The sequence below is a fragment of the Kogia breviceps genome, chromosome 10, assembly GCF_026419965.1.
Source record: "Kogia breviceps isolate mKogBre1 chromosome 10, mKogBre1 haplotype 1, whole genome shotgun sequence".
Lineage (NCBI taxonomy): Eukaryota > Metazoa > Chordata > Mammalia > Artiodactyla > Physeteridae > Kogia > Kogia breviceps.
Window position 1 is genome coordinate 40,589,346 of NC_081319.1, and position 20,860 is coordinate 40,610,205.

Consider the following 20,860-nt stretch of genomic DNA (forward strand, 5'->3'; position numbering starts at 1 on the left):
GTGGCATGTGGGATCTTCCCAGACCAGGGCTCAAACCCATGTCCCCGGCATTGGCAGGCAGATTCTTAACCACTGCGCCACCAGGGAAGCCTGGCCTAATATTTCTTATTGTACATTTTAAAAATCAGATCTTAAATTTACCAGTGGAGTTGGTGGTATATCAGTATTTTGTCCATTTGATGTTTTCTGCTGAAGCAGTTTGATGTATATTTTGTAAATCTTGTTTTTCATAGACTGTTTACTTAAAGAAAATTTTCTAAAGAAAATTAGAAAAATTTCTTTGTACCTTAGTTTGTTCCAGAAGTATTTAAGGAGGTTATTAAATTAGAAGTTGTTTATAACTTTGAGTTTATTAAGCTTAGAATTCAGAGATGAGTAATTTTGTCAGAACTTTGATTTTTCTCATGTGTAACTTGTATCATTTTTTAGGCAAAATGTTTCATGGATTTCAAAGCTGGAGGCACCTTGTGTCACATTCTTGGGGCTGCTTACAAATATAAAAATGAACAGGGATGGTAAGTTTTTGTATTTATTTGCATGTTTTGCTGTGATATTGAAGTTTTTCAATGTTAAACCTGTTCCTCCTTTGTATGGTGTTAGAGAATTCTATAAGCACGTTATGATTAATATCCAAAGTATGTTGTTTTTTATCTAGAGCCCTAATTTACTTTTTGCCTACATCCAAGAAAAATGTCAAACAAATGTTGCAGTTATTATGCAAGTTATTTTTCATTTATGGTTATATGTAGATAATAGATGGATGTGCATTATTAGCAAATTGGAAGGTAGGCTCACTGTGAAATACATAAATGTGTATTATAATGTGCTGAAAGACACATTATATATTGTTTTATTGATTAAATGAGCATGAGAGTTTGTTGTTATCAGAGGATAGCCTTCTTTTTTTTTTTTTTTTGTGGTATGCGGGCCTCTCACTGTTGTGGCCTCTCCCGTTGCGGAGCACAGGCTCCGGACGCACAGGCTCAGCGGCCATGGCTCACGGGCTTAGTTGCTCCGCGGCATGTGGGATCTTCCCGGACCAGGGCACGAACCCGTGTCTCCTGCATCGGCAGGCGGATTCTCAACCACTGCGCCACCAGGGAAGCCCAGAGGATAGCCTTCTGTTTTTCATTTCTCTTTTCAGCTCTGCTGTTGCAGCTCTTGCCATAGTATTCCCTGATCTAGGATTGACAGCATGTCTGGGTACTCTCATATATGGTTTGTACCCTCGCTCTGGTTTCCCAGTTGGAACTCTTTACTGGTTTTCTTGTTCAGCTTGTATCTCTTCCAAGTCCGACCTGGACTCTTGAGGACAGAGTGTCAGAGTGAAATGTCTTTTCCTAAGTCATTGTGTAACTCGCTTTGTGTGCCAGTACAGTGAAATATTTTTATCTGAAAAGATTTAAGATGGTTTAGAAGGATATGTAAAATAAATCATCTTTAAATTAAAAATCGGGCCAAAAAAGAAGTAAAGGATAGAGTTAGAGACTTTAAGAGGAATGAGGAGTAAAAGTCTTCTTCTCAGATTGTACCAGAATTATCCTCTTTCCAGTATAATTACACACCAATTGCAGTACACACCTTCTCCCATCTCCTATGACTTACACACTTGCAGTGAGTGGATCACCTGTGTTCCAACAGTGCATGTTTTAGTAACTGCCCACCCATTTGGACATCTGAACAGTGGACTATCATCTTGATACTGCTTCTGACTTGCCTCACACCCAACATAATGTTCTGAACCTTTGTTCTCCAGTCGAACCTCACAGTGTAGCTCCAAAGTTTGTTGGTTTCCTCATTATGGCCATTCTCTTTTCCTGTTGTTCCTTTTTGTTTCTGCTTTCTTACTTACTTCCTGCTTCCTCTTAGGTTCCAGTGATGTCAGGATAGAGTGTCACGTATATGAGGTTGAGTGGGAACACCTGGTAATTATTGGTATATTTGTGAATAGACTGTACAGATTAAGAGTCCAGAATTAGAGGGACTCCCCTGGTGGCACAGGGGTTAAGAATCCGCCTTCCAATGCAGGGGACACAGGTTCAAGCCCTGGTCTGGGAAGGTCCCACATGCTGCAGAGCAACCAAACCCATGCGCTGCAACTACTGAGCCTGCGCTCTAGAGCCCATGAGCCACAACTACTGAGCCCGTGAGCCACAAATACTGAGCCCACATACCACAACTACTGAAGCCTGCACGCGTAGAGCCCGTGCTCTGCAACAAGAGAAGCCACCGTAGTGAGAAGTCTTTGTACTGCAACGGAGAGTAGCCCCCTCTCACCACGATGAAAGAAAGCCCCGGTTTAGGAACAAAGACCCAATGCAGCCAAAAATAAATAAATAAATTTATTTTTTTTTAAAAAAAGATTCCAGAATTAGTGTGTTTGAGTTTGATCTTTCTGGATGTCTCTAAATAGTATTTAAAAAAAGGGGGGGGGGAAACGTCTTATTTGTAGTGGTTTTTTTCTTTACTTTTAAAATAAATTTATTTTATTTATTTATTTTTATTTATTTATTTATTTATTTTTTACGGTGCATGGGCCTCTCACTGTTGTGGCCTCTCCCATTGTGGAGCACAGGCTCCAGATGCACAGGCTCAGCGGCCATGGCTCATGGGCCTAGCCGCTCCACGGCACGTGGGATCTTCCCATACTGGGGCACGAACCTGTGTCCCCTGCATCAGCAGGCGGACTCTCAACCACTGTGCCTCCAGGGAAGCCCATTTATTTATTTTTGGCTGTGTCGGGTCTTCGTTGTCTCCTGCACGCTTTTCTCTAGTTGAGGTGAGCGGGGGCTACTCTTTGTTGCGGTGTGTGGGCTTCTCATTTGGGTGGCTTCTCTTGTTGCAGAGCATGGGCTCTAGGCGCGCGGGCTTCAGTAGTTGTGGCTCATGGGCTCTAGAGTGCAGGCTCAGTAGTCGTGGCTCACGGGCTTAGTTGCTCTGTGGCACATGGAATCTTCCCAAATCAGGGCTTGAGCCCTTGTCCACTGCATTGGCAGGTGGATTCTTAACCACTGGGCCACCAGGGAAGCCCTTATTTGTAGTTTTTCAAGTGTAGTTATATATAACTAAGGGATACCAAGAAGGATGGTTTTGACATACTGTGGAAATCCAAAGACATTTCCTGAAGGAGAGATTAAATGTAGCCAGGTTCAACCCAGTAACAGAAAAGTAAATGTTGGTGTCCTCTTGTAGAGTGATTAGGACCTTGTTTATTCTCTTACAGTTCTAAACAGGTTGCTATATGTTGTAATCATAGTTAATGCCTTTCAAAGAGTTATTGAATGAAAATATTTTGTATTTTATTAGTTTTGCTTGGCAGTGGTAAGCTAGGTTCAGTGAACATAAAGTTTAGGATTAGTCTTTTTTTTAAAAAAATATTTATTTATTTTGGCTGCGCTGGGTCTTAGTTGCGGCACGCGGGATCTTCGTTGCGGTATATGGGATCTTTAGTTATGGCATGTGGACTTCTTAGTTGCAGCATATGGACTTCATAGTTGCGGCATGCATGTGGGATCTAGTTACCTGACCAGGCATCAAACCCAGGCCCCCTGCATTGGGAGCATGGAGTCTTACCCACTGGACCACCAGGGAAGTCCCTAGGATTTGTCTTAATATGAGTAGTAACCTTTTATTTTTCCCTATGACACTATTTGCTACTGACATTTATTTCTTACAGACAAGGTCAGACCTTTTTGTTTGTTAGAATGATAATACTTTTCTTTCTACCTTAAGACTTGATTATTCAACTTTTATTTCCTTCTTCAAAGTCTCCTTCAGATAAAAATATTTTGTTTCGGGCTTCCCTGGTGGCGCTGTGATTGAGAGTCCACCTGCCGATGCAGGGGACTACGGGTTCGTGCCCCGGTCCGGGAGGATCCCACTTGCCGCTGAGCGGCTGGGCCCGTGAGCCATGGCCGCTGAGCCTGTGCGTCTGGAGCCTGTGCTCTGCGACGGGAGAGGCCACAACAGTGAGAGGCCCACGTACAGCAAAAAAAAAAAAAAAAAAAAAAAATTTGTTTCAGTTTTTACCACAGAAAGTCTCTGGCAGTGGCTTTCAACTTTTAGACATCACTTGGAATCCTTGTTAAAAATATAAATTACTGGGCTTTATGAACATAGAGTGTCATCTACTAAGCTTGGCATGGAAACAGAATCTGCATTTTCAAGAAACACTCTAGATGATCCTAAGACCACACATTGAGAAATGCTGGTTAGTCAGGTTGTCATTTAAATGAAAATGTGGTTTAGATCTTCTAACTTGTGAAGAATTATCCATTTTGATAGAGTAGATTAAAACACTGTTTTCTGTTAGTCATCTAGCTTTTTAATTTAAAAAAAAATATGTATTTGCATACACACATATATATGTATATATGGAAAGAGCACCCTGCGCAAGGGTTCAAACCAATTTCCTTATCCTCAAAGTCACATACCTAGTGGGATATAATTTTTTAGTCTACTTCTGTATAGTAGACCTCCCTCTTCTTCCCATATGGGACTACCTATTTCCAGTCTCTTATATCTAGGCTGTGTGCCATTCTTTTGGGATCAGCATACTGGACCTCTTACTGGTGATGGTCTTCAGACTTTTATAGCTTAGCCTCATTAAACAAAGCCCCTTACACTCGAGGCCAACTTTGGTCACCTCCCATACAACTGTTTGCTGTACTGTTGCTATTTGCCTTGCCCCCAGCTCAGTGCATTTTTGTTTTGCCTTTTAGAAGTTTGCTTCTGAGGCCCTTTACACCACTTTTCCAGGAGTTAAACTCATTCGCTAGGATTCATTATTATTATTATTATTTTTTTGCGGTACGTGGGCCTCTCACTGCTGTGGCCTCTCCCGTTGCGGAGCACAGGCTCCGGACGCACAGGCTCAGCGGCCATGGCTCACGGGCCTAGCCGCTCCGCGGCATGTGGGATCTTCCTGGACCGGGGCACGAACCCGTGTCCCCTGCATCGGCAGGCGGACTCACAACCGCTGCGCCACCAGGGAATCCCTAGGATTCATTATTGATTAGTTTTATTCAGGCTTTTTTATGCATGGCTGAGGATGAGGAGAGAACATCTCTAACTATATTAACAAGAGGTAGCGAATTTAGAGCAATACAGCTATTAAGGCCTTTTTGACAGACAGTAGGTATTGTCTTAGATTGAAAGGCTGCTGCAAGACATTGCCCAGCAGATTACCAGAGGAAAATAAAGCAGAAGACTTATTAATTAATTAATAAACCCTCAATGGAGAGTTTATATTTACAGCCTAAATGGCCCAAAGTTTTAAGTCAGAAAGAAAGAAAATATGTTCATATGTAGTCTCTCTCTATAGGTCTTAGGGTAATAATATCTCTTTCAATTTTTTCCCCCTTTTCTAGAACCCTCCTATGAGGCCTGCCCAGTGCTAGCTTCACTCTGAAATTGTCAGATGGAATCATAATTGTATTATGTTTCTTGTTATTTCAACTCAAGTTGAAATAACAAGAAACGTAATACAGTTGCAAATTATCTTCAAACAGAATTGTACTAATTTATTGTTCTACCAAAATGTATTGAGAGTGTACTTGTTCCCTGGCCAATAGTTGTATTTATTTGTATTACCTCACCTTTTGATCTTGACAGTCTGTGATAGAGTCAAAAAAAAGGTTTTACAGTTTTAGTTTAATTTGCATTTCTCTTTTGGGCAGGTTTGAGCATCTTTCCATATTATAAAAAGTAAAGTTTATTTGAATACCCTTAGTAATTTTAGAATAAGTCAAATAAAATCTTTCAACTAAAGGTTATACTGCATTTACCTCATCTCTTTGTTTCAGGTTTTCTTAATATTCATATATGTACTTTTGCTTACCTAGCATACTGCAGATTGAGGAAAACTTTAATGTGTCATGTTATCAAATCATTTTTTTGGAAACCATTTTAGTTTATTATGGAAAATATAAACTATACATAAAAGAAGAGAGAATAATATAATGAGCTGCCATGTCTAATCATGCATCTTCAGCTTTATAGAATTTTATCTGTAAATACTTCTCTGTATATTTATTTCTAAAATTAGATTTTAAAAAAGCATAATAACTACCATTATCATAACCAAGAAAATTATCAGTAAGTTTTCAGTGTTATTAAATATCTGCTTAGTGTTCAAGTTTCTCTGATTATCTCGTGAACGTTTTTTATGTTTTGTTTGAATCAGTATCCAGACAATTCATATGTTGTAGTTGATTCATATGACTCTTAAATCTCTGTTTAAAAATTTCTGATTTTCCTTCTCACTCTTTCTTCTTTTCCTCGAAAATGATAATAATTATTTTTTACAAAAACAGGTTGTCTTGTAGAATTGTATTATGTCCTAGATTTTGCTGATACATCCCCAAGATCATTTACCATAGTCTTCTTAATTTCTAGTAAAGTGATAATTAGATCTGGAGGTGTGGTCTGATTCAGTTTCATTTTTTTTTTTAACAACAATACTTCATAGACATTGTTGTGTTTCTCCATCTGGAGGCATATAATGTCTGGTTGTTTCTCTTTTTGTAATGGACAGTTGATGTTCAATGCCTGGAGTCATCTTATCTTTAAAGTTGTAAAACTTACCAGGTGGCAGTATTCTAATTTTGAAAAAGATTAGAATGTAGATATTCTAATGTGAAGGTATAGATCCTTACTGTTATTCAGATTATTCCTTGTTAGAGACTGTTTTTCTGTCAGCTGTAATAGGGTTGTCCTGATTCGTTGGTTGCTAATCTGTTATCTTGCCAGTTAATGCAGATTGCTTGGAATTTCTGACCTACCCCTTCCTCAAAAGAGGTTAGGGAAGGAGGATACTCAAAAACTTAAAAAAAAAGGGGGGGGGGGTGAGATTAAGGAAAAGTTCTGTGTATCAAGGATAAATCAAGATACAGTTATCTGGGATGGAGGTCCCTCTTATCTATAAATGTTATTTTAAAATCTAACTAGTTCTATTCTGAATTACCTATTTCTGTGCTTTAGTGGACACTTTGCTTAATTTCTCAATTGGCATTACTTTAGGAAATGTTTCAGTCTTAGCACAGTAATGAAAAATTCATAATAAATAAATATAAGACCTCGGTCAGAATAAAGCCACACATTCCATTATCCACAGGGCTGTGTAGGTCAGAAAACCTGGTCCTTGTCCTCAAGGCATCTAATGCAATGTCTTACCAGCAAAATGACTGGGGCTGTAACAGCAGGTGCACATGATGTATTAGTAACACGAAGGAAGACAGCAATAGCTTCATAGAGGAAGAGACTTGAGGACTAGTTCTGGAAGTGGTAGTATCAAGCCCATTGAGTGAGTGGTGACATTCTAGAAAGGCTGCAGAGTTAGAAAGAAATGTTGGAGGTGTGGGGAGCATCTGCAGGATAAAACAGGATGACCTGAGGATTAAGAGCATGAGCTCTGGACTCAAACTGCTTAATCCTAGTTAGTGCATGGTAGTAATGATTAAAAAAAATTATAACCATAATTAACATTTATTGATCACTTACTAACAGATTAAGCATAAGCACTCTGCTAAGCTCTTAACATGTATACTTCATTTAACCTTCACAAAAACCCTTAGGGCCCATTGTACTCATGAAAAAATTTATCCTTGTATTAGTAAATCACTCAAGACTACATAAAGATGGGATCAGGATTAGAACCCATAGCAGTTTGACTTCACAGTCAACACTTCTTAATCACTAAGCTATACTCCTCTCCCTGGAATTAAAATGGAACAAAAGCAAAGTAAATGTTGAATAAAAAATAATGAGGAAGGAAGCATTCAGATTTGTAAAGATTTAACCCTATGGAAATGACTAAGAATAGGCAAAGACAACATCCCCATGTTATGCTTGGGTACTTAGATAAAGAGACATTGGGGAAGGATTTCAAATAAAGGTAAATAGACGAATTTTACCACATTTGGGACAATAGTAGGCTCTAAGAGAATTACAGGCATTGTTGAATTTGAACAGATGACTTTTAAGTATATGTAAAGTAGGTAGACTTTCCATATACTTGAAGAATGGTATAGTAGTTCACTGTCTTTGGATCTGTGGACTACTGTGTGATGTAAAATGTCTTAGGTTTAAGGAAAACAGGGGATACTTCTTGGAATTGGTAGATCATTTTGACTGGAGTAGATTTTTTTTTTTAACATCTTTATTGGAGTATAATTGCTTTACAATGGTGTGTTAGTTTCTGCTTTACAACAAAGTGAATCAGTTATACATATACATATGTTCCCATATCTCTTCCCTTTTGCGTCTCCATCCCTCCCACCCTCCCACCCTCCCTATCCCACCCCTCTAGGTGGTCACAAACCACCTAGCTGATCTCCCTGTGCCATGCGGCTGCTTCCCACTAGCTATCCACCCTACGTTGGGTAGTGTATATATGTCCATGCCACTTTCTCACTTTGTCACAGCTTACCCTTCCACCTCCCCATATCCTCATGTCCATGCTCTAGTAGGTCTGTGTTTTATTCCCATCCTACCGCTAGTCTCTTCATGACATTTTTTTTCTTAGATTCCATATCTATGTGTTAGCATACGGTATTTGTTTTTCTCCTTCTGACTTACTTCACTCTGTATGACAGACTCCAGGTCTATCCACCTCATTACAAATAACTCAGTTTCATTTCTTTTTATGGCTGAGTAATATTCCATTGTATATATGTGCCACATCTTCTTTATCCATTCATCTGTTGATGGACACTTAGGTTGCTTCCATGTCCTGACTATCGTAAATAGAGCTGCAGTGAACATTTTGGTACATGACTCTTTTATTTTTATTTTTATTTTTTTGCGGTACGCGGTCCTCTCACTGTCACGGAGCACAGGCTCCGGATGCGCAGTCCCAGCGGCGATGGCCCACAGGCGCAGCTGCTCCGCGGCATATGGGATCTTCCCAGACCGGGGCATGAACCCGTGTCCCCTGCATCGGCAGGCGGACTCTCAACCACTGCGCCAACAGGGAAACCCCATGACTCTTTTTTTTTTTTTTTTTTTTTTGCGGTACGCGGGCCTCTCACCGTTGTGGCCTCTCCCATTGCGGAGCGCAGGCTCCGGATGCGCAGGCCCAGCGGCCATGGCTCACGGGCCCAGCCGCTCCGCGGCACGCGGGATCCTCCCGGACCGGGGCACAAACCCGTGTCCCCTGCATCGGCAGGCGGCCTCTCAACCACTGCGCCACCAGGGAAGCCCCCATGACTCTTTTTGAATTATGGTTTTCTCAGGGTATATGCCCAGTAGTGGGATTGCAGGGTCCTATGGTAGTTCTATTTGTAGTTTTTTAAGGAACCTCCATACTGTTCTCCATAGTGGCTGTATCAATTTACATTCCCACCAGCAGTGCAAGAGTGTTCCCTTTTCTCCACACCCTCTCCAGCATTTATTGTTTCTAGAGTTTTTGATGATGGCCAATCTGACTGGTGTGAGATGATATCTCATTGTAGTTTTGATTTGCATTTCTCTAATGATTAATGATGTTGAGCATTCTTTCATGTGTTTGTTGGCAATCTGTATATCTTCTTTGGAGAAATGTCTATTTAGTTCTTCTGCCCATTTTTGGATTGGGTTGTTTGTTTTTTTGTTATTGAGCTGCATGAGTTGCTTATAAATTTTGGAGATTAATCCTTTGTCAGTTGCTTCATTTGCAACTGTTTTCTCCCATTCTGAGGGTTGTCTTTTGGTCTTGTTTATGGTATCCTTTGCTGTGCAAAAGCTTTTAAGTTTCATTAGGTCCCATTTGTTTATATTTGTTTTTATTTCCATTTCTCTAGGAGGTGGGTCAAAAAGGATCTTGCTGTGATTTATGTCATAGAGTGTTCTGCCTATGTTTTCCTCTAAGAGTTTGATAGTATCTGGCCTTACATGTAGGTCTTTAACCCATTTTGAGTTTATTTTTATGTGTGGTGTTAGGGATTGTTCTAATTTCATACTTTTACATGTAGCTGTCCAGTTTTCCCAGCCCCACTTATTGAAGAGGCTGTCTTTTCTCCACTGTATATTCTTACCTCCTTTATCAAAGATAAGGTGGCCCATATATGTGTGGGTTTATCTCTGGGCTTTCTATCCTGTTCCATTTATCTATATTTCTGTTTTTGTGCCAGTACCATACTGTCTTGATTAGCTTTGTAGTATAGTCTGAAGTCAGGGAGCCTGATTTCCTCCAGCTCCATTTTTCGTTCTCAAGATTGCTTTGGCTATTTGGGGTATTTTGTGTTTCCATACAAATTGTGAAATTTTTTGTTCTAGTTCTGTAAAAAATGCCAGTGGTAGTTTGATAGGGATTGCATTCAATCTGTAGATTGCTTTCGGTAGTAGAGTCATTTTCACAGTGTTGATTCTTCCAATCCAAGAACATGGTATATCTCTCCATCTATTTTGTATCATCTTTAATTTCTTTCATCGGTGTCTTATAATTTTCTTCATAAAGGTCTTTTGTCTCCTTAGGTAGGTTTATTCCTAGATATTTTATTCTTTTTGTTGGAGTGGTAAATGGGAGTGTTTTCTTAATTTCACTCTCAGATTTTTCATCATTAGTGTATAAGAATGCCAGAAATTTCTGTGCATTAATTTTGTATCTGCTACTTTACCAAATTCATTGATTAGCTCTAGTAGTTTTCTGGTAGCATCCTTAGGATTCTCTATGTATAGTATCATGTCATCTGCAAACAGTGACAGCTTTACTTCTTCTTTTCTGATTTGTATTCCTTTTATTTCTTTTTCTTGTCTGATTGCTGTGGCTAGAACTTCCAAAACTATGTTGAATAAGAGTGGTGAGAGTGGGCAACCTTGTCTTGTTCCTGATCTTATTGGAAATGGTTTCAGTTTTTCACCATTGAGAACACTGCTGGCTGTGGGTTTGTCATATATGGCCTTTATTATGTTGAGGAAAGTTCCCTCTATGCCTACTTTCTGCAGGGTTTTTATCATAAATGGGTGTTTTGAATTTTGTCAAAAGCTTTCTCTGCATCTACTGAGATGATCATATGGTTTTTCTCCTTCAATGGAGTAGATCTTAATGTCATAAAATTTAATGTTTTATGAAGGTGTTGACACTGTGATTTCTTATACTGCTGAGAAAATATCATACATTTTGTAGAGTGCTATTTTAATTTCCAAATCTTTCCAACTCATTTGCATTGGATACTAAAACCAAGTTTTCACTTTTGTTTAAGGTGGGAGACAAATTAACTGATGATTTTCTTCTCTTACAGGCGGAGGTTTGATTTACAGAATCCATCCCGAATGGATCGTAATGTTGAAATGTTTATGAACATTGAAAAAACATTGGTGCAGGTAACTCAGAAAGTTAGATTATTAAAATTTTTTTCCTTTAGTATACTTTCAGTTCTAAGATTGACTTTATTAGATTGCCAAAAGATCAAAGGAAGAAAAGTTTTCTGAAATCTATTGTTGTATTATTTTTATGGGTTTTTGGGGATTAGATCTACAAAGAATGACTAAAATTTGTCATTTATAGAATATTTTTTCTTAAACTTGTGGTAAAATAATCTATGATATTTTTCTTTATTAATTTCACCAAATCCATTATTTGAATCTTTCATATTTTATATAAGTATTTTCTCCTACTCGTCCCTTGTGTATACAGTCATTTTCTGTGTTTTGTTTTGGATTTGTTTCATGGTTGTACCATAAATATAAATCGTATTTCCCCAAGTAGATTATAACCTGGAGAAGAGAACACTTAATTTTCTTCTTTTCTTTCTTATTGTTTTTATTGATAGCTGATTTTTAGTGATCACTGAATAACCTTTCTGGGGAGACGCAGCTGGCAATTCTGCTAGGTATTGTCATTAACTTAATGCCTGAAACTTGTCTCACAGACTATTAACTTGGAGAAATAACTGAGTGGTTTTTGTTTTTTGGTTGATTTTTGGTGATAGTTTGGGGAGTTAATATGCATGTTTTAATCATTGCTATTTATAAGATTAGAAATGGGGGAAAAGAGCTATAATCCACAGTTTTGATATTTTAAGTAACTTAGATGATGAGCCAAAATGGGCATCCCTCCCCATGTATTCTCCCCCAACCTCCACCTCCCAGGTTAGGTGAAAATGCTACATTAGACTTAGACTGTTAAGGTAAGTTCAGGTAAATGGACTACGAGGATTAATTTATCAGTATGGTACCTTAATGAAAAAGATAATGAATTTCTCTAGGTCACGAGTCTCAGCAGTGTTTTGTGCAGGTGTACCTAGCTGCAGAGAAGGGATCTGGGAATGGCATTAAGTGGCCTGCTGAACACCAAGTTTTATGTTAAAATAAGACTTTTACATTCTCTACCAAAGTACGTCTTCCTATTTTAAGCAGTATGGCTTTGAGTGCCTACTTTTGCCATTAGGGTAAATGCATACATAATGTGACATTATTTCAAAACCAAAAGAATTTCAAAATCTTTCTTTTATCCTCAGAGCAATTGTCTGACCAGACCCAACATCTACCTCATTCCAGACATTGATCTGAAGTTGGCTAACAAATTGAAAGATATAATCAAACGACATCAGGTAATATACATGATTACTTCAGAAGCATTGTGTAGTATAAAATTCTTATGAATCTCAGCTATAATACCTTTTGATATTTGTATATATATGCATTAAGTGAAAGTTTTCTCTCTTTTGGTTCTTACAGTACCAAGTTTTCTTCTCTCTCCACTCACCTCCAGTTCTTAGCCTAGAATAGCATTTTCCCCCTAGTATTATTGAGATATAATTGACACATAACACTGTGTAAATTTAAGAGGTAGAGTGTGATGATTTGATACATGTATGTATCCTAGAGTAGCATTTAATAAAGTCATTGGTATGGATTCATCATAGTCTTACTGTGAAATATGTTTATGTAGAGTTAAAGAGACCAGCATACTCTGCATCACCATAATTATAAAGTCAAACAGAGTGAGAGCTGGTGACACAGTTGTTGGTCGGAGGAGATCAAATATTACCTCAAGTAAACCTGCCTCCCCCCATTATATGTATTATATTTATATTTGTAGCTTTGAAAAACTGACTGGAAAATTCTGTTTTCCCCATAAGCTTACCTTGTCTTGGTTTACATGTACCAGTGCTATATTCTGTCATCTTCACCTCCTTTCTCTAACTTCAGTTTAGGTGAAGACCTTGCATATTTATGCATGTGTAGGTCTGTGACTGCATATGTGGCTAAACTGTAAGCAAACTTTTGTCATGGTAAAGTAGCTGAGGATACTCAGAAGGTAATTTTTTGAAATATAATCATTTGAATGACAGTTTTACCAATTCTTAGAATTATTTGAGAAGCCTCATGAAATATCTTTTTTCTGCTGTAAGAGAAATTGCTGGTTGAATTATGTTTTAGCATTTAGTAAAATATCTTCCAAGTTCTCAAAGCAAATATTTCTAATATTGGGTTGGCCAGTAAGTTCATTCGGGTTTTTCGTAAGATGGTACAGAAAAACCCGAACGAACTTTTTGGCCAACCCGGTACTTCTTAAAATTGGAGATTTAGTACAGTCTTTTTCCTACGTATAACATCTGTACCAAAGAGAAAGGTAATAGGATTGTGCCTTCAGTTCAAGCAGTCTGAAGTCCACTTCCTTTTTTTTTTTTTTTACTGGCATATGACTGAACAAATCACTTAACCTTTTCTCTTTTAGACTATCTCTTTTATTGGAGTGACTGTCAAGTATAGCTTAATTACAGGTAGAATGTTAGAGGGCATAAGTGGAACAAGTTAACCAGCTGGTTGTTGATTTCAAGCTGAAATTATATACTGTTACTGCTACCAAATCATCCTGGGAAAAGTTGATGTATTTTCCTACAATTTATACTGAACATTTATCGCTGTCATATTTCTTAAGAAATCTGACTTAGTGATTATTTTCTAGAGATAACCTCCAGTGAGATATAAAGATCTTCCTGGTTTCATAGAATGTTAGGGAAGAGATCCTAAAAGCTAATAATAATACCATTATTGAATACTTATGATCAGGCGTTTGCTCAGGCATTTAAAATGCATTAATAACTCCATTCATTGAGCACTTACAGTGTGCCTCTCACTGTTATTAGCTCATTGTGTCTCTTAACTTAGTCCTAACAAAATTCTTGTGAAGTAGGTTTTATTGTTACCACTCTATTTCACAGAAGACACTGAAGCACAAAAAAATTAGATACTTGCCCATGTCATGTTAAGTAGTATATGGTGGAGCTAAGGTGCAAACCCAGGCCTGTCTGATGGACTCCAGAGACCACAGTCCTCAACAGTGTGCTCTTCTGACTGTTGCCTCACACATTAGATGTTGACATCCCCTTTTCAGCCTCTCCTCAGGCTGTTAAAAGTGTGCTCAGACACTTCTAGTGATTAAGAATTCCTTGCCTTATTTGTTAGCTACTTCATCTTTATTTATTTATTTATTTTCTTAATCTTTAGATAGCCCTAAATATAAGAAGCTTAGAGTTTTCCTGCAGCTGAAAATAGCATTATTATGTTTTTCTAATTGTAGTATTTAGTAAATATTCATTGTCAAAGACAAAAATTAGGTAATATGTTCATTTGCTACTTACACCTGATTTTAAGACTTCTCATCATTCTTATGGTCTCTAGAATGAGTACTTTTGTGTCGGAATGACTTCCAAGTCATGTTCTAGACTGTATGTAGTATTATAGCTGTCGCCTAGCTAGAACTTGACTTTAGCATTCTAACATTGACTTAACAGACACATACATACATGCTAGAGTGAAGTCAAATGTCCATCCTGTATGTATGTAGCCCTAGATTATGTCTCATGGCCATAAACTTGCATTGATTTACTTCAAGTAATATTGATAATTTGTGATGACTTTGGAGTAACTTTCAGAATTAGTTGGAGGTATTCAAATTACTGATAAAGTTAGCCAGAGAGAGAAAGATACAAAGGGAATTAGCTGGGGACTTCCCTGGCGGTCCAGTGGTTGAGACTTTGCCTTCTGTGCAGGGGGTGTGGGTTCGATGCCTGATTCCGGGAGCTAAGATCCCACATGCCTCGCGGCCAAAAAACCAAAACATAAAAAACAGAAGCAATATTGTAAAAAATTCAATAAAGATTTAAAAAAATGGTCCACATCAAAAAAAGCAACAAAGAAAATTAGCTATGAGGTATTTGTATTATTTTCCTATTCAATGATGTAAACTGTGTCTATGGATAATTTATTTTTGTTTTTTCTTGTTAATCACCATCCCTCTCCTTGACTAAAAATAATGAAAATATTATAGTTTTAAAATACTGCTCTAAAAAAAATATAAAAAGTAGAATAATGCCTTTATAATTCTTAGGCAGTTCGCATCTGGCGAAACGTCTCATAGTTTGTTTGCCATATGTTTTATTTTTACATTACTTCTTCATTTGCTTTCCAGGGGACATTTACTGATGAGAAGTCAAAAGCTTCCCACCACATTTATCCGTATCCTTCCTCACAAGAGGATGGTAAGGTAGTTTTTGGTTATGAACTGATAAACTGATACTTTACTAGATTTTAAATTATATTAGCAGAGGTTTAAACAATATAACCAGCTTTAAAAAAATAAGAGACTTTCAAATATTAAATAAATATCATAGATGATTTAAATTTATAGTTTTTTTTTTGCTGAGTTAGGCTTGGCAAACTAATTCTGTGATGTCTAGTTTTCTGATCATTAGACTTATTTCTTTGTTGGTAATCATTATCTGGGTGTTAAGTCTAGGCAAGCCTTATACATTATATGTTAACTATGTTTATGTTCGCTATATCTCTTGTGTTCTGAAAATTAAGAGAAATTGCAAGACAGAAGAACATCTCTTGGGAAGATTGGCTTACTGACTGAACAGGGCCCCTCAGCAATATTTTTTTAAATTAATTAATTAATATTATTTATTTACTTTTTATTGGTCTTAGGCAACCAGCTCTTGGTTTTATTGAATTTCTCTAATGCTTTGCTCTTTTCTATTTGATTGATTGCCAGTCTGATCTTTTATTTCCTTTCTGCTGCCTACTTTGGATTTAAGTGTTGTTTGTTTTTTTAAAAAAATTATTTATTTATTTTTGGCTGTGTTGGGTCTTCCTTGCTGTGCATGGGCTTTCTCTAGTTGCGGGGAGGGGGAGCTACTCTTCATTGAGGTGTGCGGGTTTCTCATTGCGGTGGCTACTCTTGTTGCGGAGCACAGGCTCTAGATGCGTGGGCTTCAGTAGTTGTGGCGTGTGGGCCCAGTAGTTGTGGCTCATGGGCTCTAGAGCACAGGCTTAGCGGTTGTGGTGCATGGGCTTAGTTGCTCCGTGGCATGTGGGATCTTCCTGGACCAGAGCTCGAGCCCATGTCCGCTGCATTGGCAGGCGGATTCTTAACCACTGCACCACAGGGAAGCCCTCAGCAGTGTTTTAGTTTGGTGAATTTATAATGGTTCAGATTCTGATCTTCAACTGTGCTATCATAAAAGTTGATGTTGTCATTGGCCACAGTTCATTAGATCTATGGAAACTGATTTGTGCTAACCATTCTTTCAAGGGTTGGAAAGTTGGGAAACAAACTATGAATTAACTAACAAGGTTAATTAATTTAGATTGAGAAATAGATCTCTTATAAGGATCAAGTCTTCTCGTAAGCACAACATATCCATGTAGGACATCTATATAAGAAGCCAAATTATATCAGATTTGAATGGCTAATTACCTGATGCTGAGTGTTTTTTCCTGACCAGTGCAGTTTTGCTAGAAGTCAGTAATAAAAAGATTATGAGATAATCCCTAATGCTTGAAAATTAAGAAATATATTGCCATATAATCCTTGGGTCAAAGAAGAAATTACAATGGAAATAGAATATCTTTGGAGCTGAATAATTATGAAGTGAATAATAAAGTACGAGAACATTAAATTTTGTAGGATGCAGCTGAAGCTGTGCCCAGAGGGAAATTTATATCTTTAAGTGCATATATTAGGAAAAGAGAAAGACTGAAAAATCAATGGTCCATAAGAAATTTATCTCAATAAATTAGAAAACAACAGCAAGTTAAACCTAAAGGAAGAAGGAAATAAATAGTAAAGATAAGTGCAAAACTTCGTGAAGTAGAAAATATACAATAGCAAGGTGATCAGCAATCTCAGAAATGATTCTTAGAAAAAACTAATAAGGCTGTTAAAGTCGTGCTGCAAATAAACGAGAAAAAGAGAAAGAATAATGTCAAGAATGGAAGGGGGACATCACTACAGATCCAACAGATATTACAAACAGTTGTAAGAGGTTAGGTTGGTTGGTTGGTTGCTTTCTTGCTTGTGTGTTTGGTGTCAAATCTAAGAAACTTTTGCCTAATCCAGTGTCATGAAGTTTTATAACTGTCTTTTCTTCTAAGAGTTTTAGCTGTGACATTTAAGTGTTTTCATCATCAGTTTTGATGCTAAAAGCTTGATTTTATTTGTAACAGTCATAATTTTAGCTCTATGATTATGATGCTTTTTTAAAGTGTGAAACTTCACTCTGTCTTCAGTGTTTAATTGATGGTTTCTCAGATTTTATCCTGTTAGGTAATAGCAATTGGTTTCCACTAGATGGAGGTGGTGAATAGCTGTTTATGATAACCTTCTGTTGCTGGCTGACTCTTTTTCACTAATAAGGCTGGTATAAAACATGTAGGTTGTGAACTTTTTGAAAAAAAAATTGCCTTTTAACAAAAGATGTGAACTGTAATTGTTACATCTAGATACTTAATGATTCCTTATCCGTGCTGATTTTGTTTTTCTCCTTTGTTTAGTATAGCCTCGATTACTGTATACTAATGCTTGCTTGGTATTGCTATTAGTAGTAGAGTAATTATTAGGAGATAGCATTTAAATTTAAATTTTAATATATTGGAAGTTATTTTTTAATGTAAAATGTGATTCTTCACACTATAGGGTTTACCTTAGAATAACTGACTGTCAAGTAAATGTTGATTCTCAACGAAGCTCTGTGTTGGGCTCAGTACAGGTACTGTTTTAGATAAGTGTGCAGATGATAACAGTACCAGCCACAACACATTACAAACCATGTTGTAAAACCCTTGCAAATGCGGTATACCTTTTATGAAGATTAGTTAAGTTTAAAATAAAAGGTGACATTTAAGATATTACTAATATTTTGAGTATGGCATGCTAGAAGGGGGTACAAATTAAGCAAAAGCATAGAGGCAGTAAATTATGAAATTTGACGAAAAGCAAATGGCAAAGTTTGGCTGTGTGTGTCTTGGATAGTGGGAAATAAGTGGGTAGGTGAGAGGACCTGAGTCTGGTTTAAAGAGGCTTGTTTTTATTTGGTGGATGAGGGAGAGGGTAGACAAATTTTGATGATTTTGGTGAAGAGAAGCGTGCAACTATGGCTGTAATAGGAAAATTTTCCTGGGAGCTGATTTCTGGGATATCAAATACAAGGAGACTGGTTAGAGAATAGGACCTATTGGGAAGCTCTGAATTAAATTGCTGAGTGAGGGGGTATGTTAATCATTGGATGGGATAAATTCATGTATCAGGAGAGCAAAGGAGATAGGTGGTAAACCAGGATGGTCCATATCTTAACAGTCAAGGGAAAATAAGGAAAGGAAAGCATTTCTGAACAAATGAGGTGGGCAATGGAATTTTTCTACAAAGAAATCAAAGTGAAGCCTAAGACAGGGCATTTGGTCAGTTGAAATAATTTGGGAATGAAACTTTAGTAACTTGGAAATGAGAGCAAGTTGTAGAGTTGGTGGAGTATCTCTGGTTTCCCAGGATATATGGCAGGGAAAGGAAAGTGGAGGATGGCACCCACCAGATGGTTTGGGTTTTGTCTTTCAGTGGCGGCTTTACAGTGTATTTCTGGGCAGAGCAAAAGTAAGTTGAAGCACATAGTTGAGTTGAGACCTAGTAGGGATAAAGGGCTTGGTTTAAGAACATAGGTTGAATTACTGGTTTTAGCAGAAGGAATACGTAGTTCCTCAGAGAAGAAAATAAATGAAGAGAATTCTTAAAAATTGACATATTGTTTAGAAGAGGAAAACAGACTAAATCTTGTTCAAAATAAATTATTTAGATGGACAGGTAAGTCCCTTTGGTTTTCTTATCTGTTCTTAATTTTTCTCTTTGTTCATCTGACTTGATAATTTTAAATGGCCAGGTTTTTAAAAATTTTTATTTTATATTGGAGTTTAGGTGATTAACAATGTTGTGTTAGTTTCAGGTATACAGAAAAATGATTAAGTTATACATATACATGTATCTTCAAATGACCAGTGTTTGAGTTTGCTGTTTATTTCTTCTGATTGGCCAGGTCTGATGTTGAACCCCTCTAGAGAATTTTTCAGTTTTGTTATTATATTCTTCAACTCCAGAATTTCTGTTTGGTTCTTTTTTATAATTTCAGTCTGCTTATTGATGTTCTTAATATTGTTCATATATTGTTTTCCTAATTTTGTTTAGTTGTTTAACTGTGTTCTCTTGTAGTACCTTGAGCCTCTTTAAAATGGTTATTTTGAATTTGTCAGGTAATCAGTCCATAGATTTTTTTTTTTTTTTTTTTTTTGCGGTACGCGGGCCTCTCACTGTTGTGGCCTCTCCCGTTGTGGAGCACAAGCTCTGGATGCGCAGGCTCAGCGGCCATGGCTCACAGGCCCAGCCGCTCCACGGCATGTGGGATCTTCCCGGACGGGGGCACGAACCCACGTCCCCTGCATCGGCAGGCGGGCTCTCAACTACTGTGCCACCAGGGAAGCCCAATCTTTGTTTTTTAAGGGTTGGCTTTTGAGATTCATTTTATTCCTTTGATTGGGCCATTTTCCCTTTCTCTTTCTGTGTCTTGTTATTTTCTGCTGTGTTTATTTATTTGTTTGTTGGCTGCGTTGGGTCTTCGTTGCGGCGCATGAGCTTCTCATTATGGTGGCTTCTCGTTGCGGAGCATGGCTCTAGGTGCACGAGCTTCAGTGTTTGTGGCACACGGACTCAGTAGTTGTGGCTCGTGGGCTCTAGAGCACAGCCTCAGTAGTTGTAGCACATGGGCTTAGCTGCTCCATGGCATGTGGGATCTTCCCAGACCAGGGCTCGAACCCACGTTCCCTGCATTGGCAGGCGGATTCTTAACCACTGCACCACCATGGAAGTCCCTTCTGCTGTGTTTGTTTTGTGCATTTGTAAAAACAGCCACATCTCCCAGTGTTTATGGTCTGGCTTTGTAAAGGGCAAGACCTTCACCAATCAGCTCAGCTTGAGATCCTGGCATCCCTCAAACAATTTCTGGGCTTGAGTATGTAATTTCTCAGTTAGAGAGGCTTGCTGGTTCCTCTTTCAGGAATTTATAATCTCTTGCTCTCTCTAGTGTCTGTCTGCTGTACCACAAGTTTGCTGTTGCTGCAACAAGCCACTGAGTGAACCCTCTTTGATCTCTGGGGTGCCCAGGCTTCCAGAATATGCTGGTTCCCCATCAGCACTCTGAGTTAGTTAAGACAGAAACCTGTCCCTTGGGCAGCACACCTAAAAGCCAGAACATTGGATGTTTATTCCCTCTAATTTTTCCCTGCCAAGGAAGAAGTTGGGTTCTGTGTGCTTTCTCCTGATCACAGCAAGCTGAGCCAGCCATCTGTGGCACTGTGGTTCTCTGGTGCTACAGTAAACCTCTGGGCTCTTTTTTCTTCTCTGTGACCACCACACATCCAAAATATGCCAGTTCCATTAATGTTCCAAGTCAGGTGAGACAAACTAGGCCCCTTGGCAGCCCCCTAAAAAGTAGGAATGTTGAACACACATCTGCTCTTCTTTTCAGCCCAAGGGAGAAGCTGAGAGCTGAGCTTTCCCTCCTGATCCTGCTGAGCTCTGCTGGCTTGAAGGAATTGTAATTGTGGTTGA

The 20,860-nt window shown here is 38.1% G+C and overlaps 1 protein-coding gene across 3 annotated transcripts in view; it reads left to right on the top strand.

The window, feature by feature from the left end:
• The window catches only part of SMARCC1 (SWI/SNF related, matrix associated, actin dependent regulator of chromatin subfamily c member 1), a 182,131-nt gene that overhangs the window by 29,610 nt on the left and 131,661 nt on the right, over positions 1-20,860 (top strand). For all 3 annotated transcript variants that reach the window (XM_059076999.2, XM_059077001.2, XM_067044362.1), the window contains 4 exons: positions 430-515; positions 11,220-11,301; positions 12,438-12,530; positions 15,398-15,467. In XM_059076999.2, coding sequence (XP_058932982.1) covers positions 430-515; positions 11,220-11,301; positions 12,438-12,530; positions 15,398-15,467 — 331 coding nt within the window. The remainder of the gene's footprint in view (positions 1-429; positions 516-11,219; positions 11,302-12,437; positions 12,531-15,397; positions 15,468-20,860) is intronic.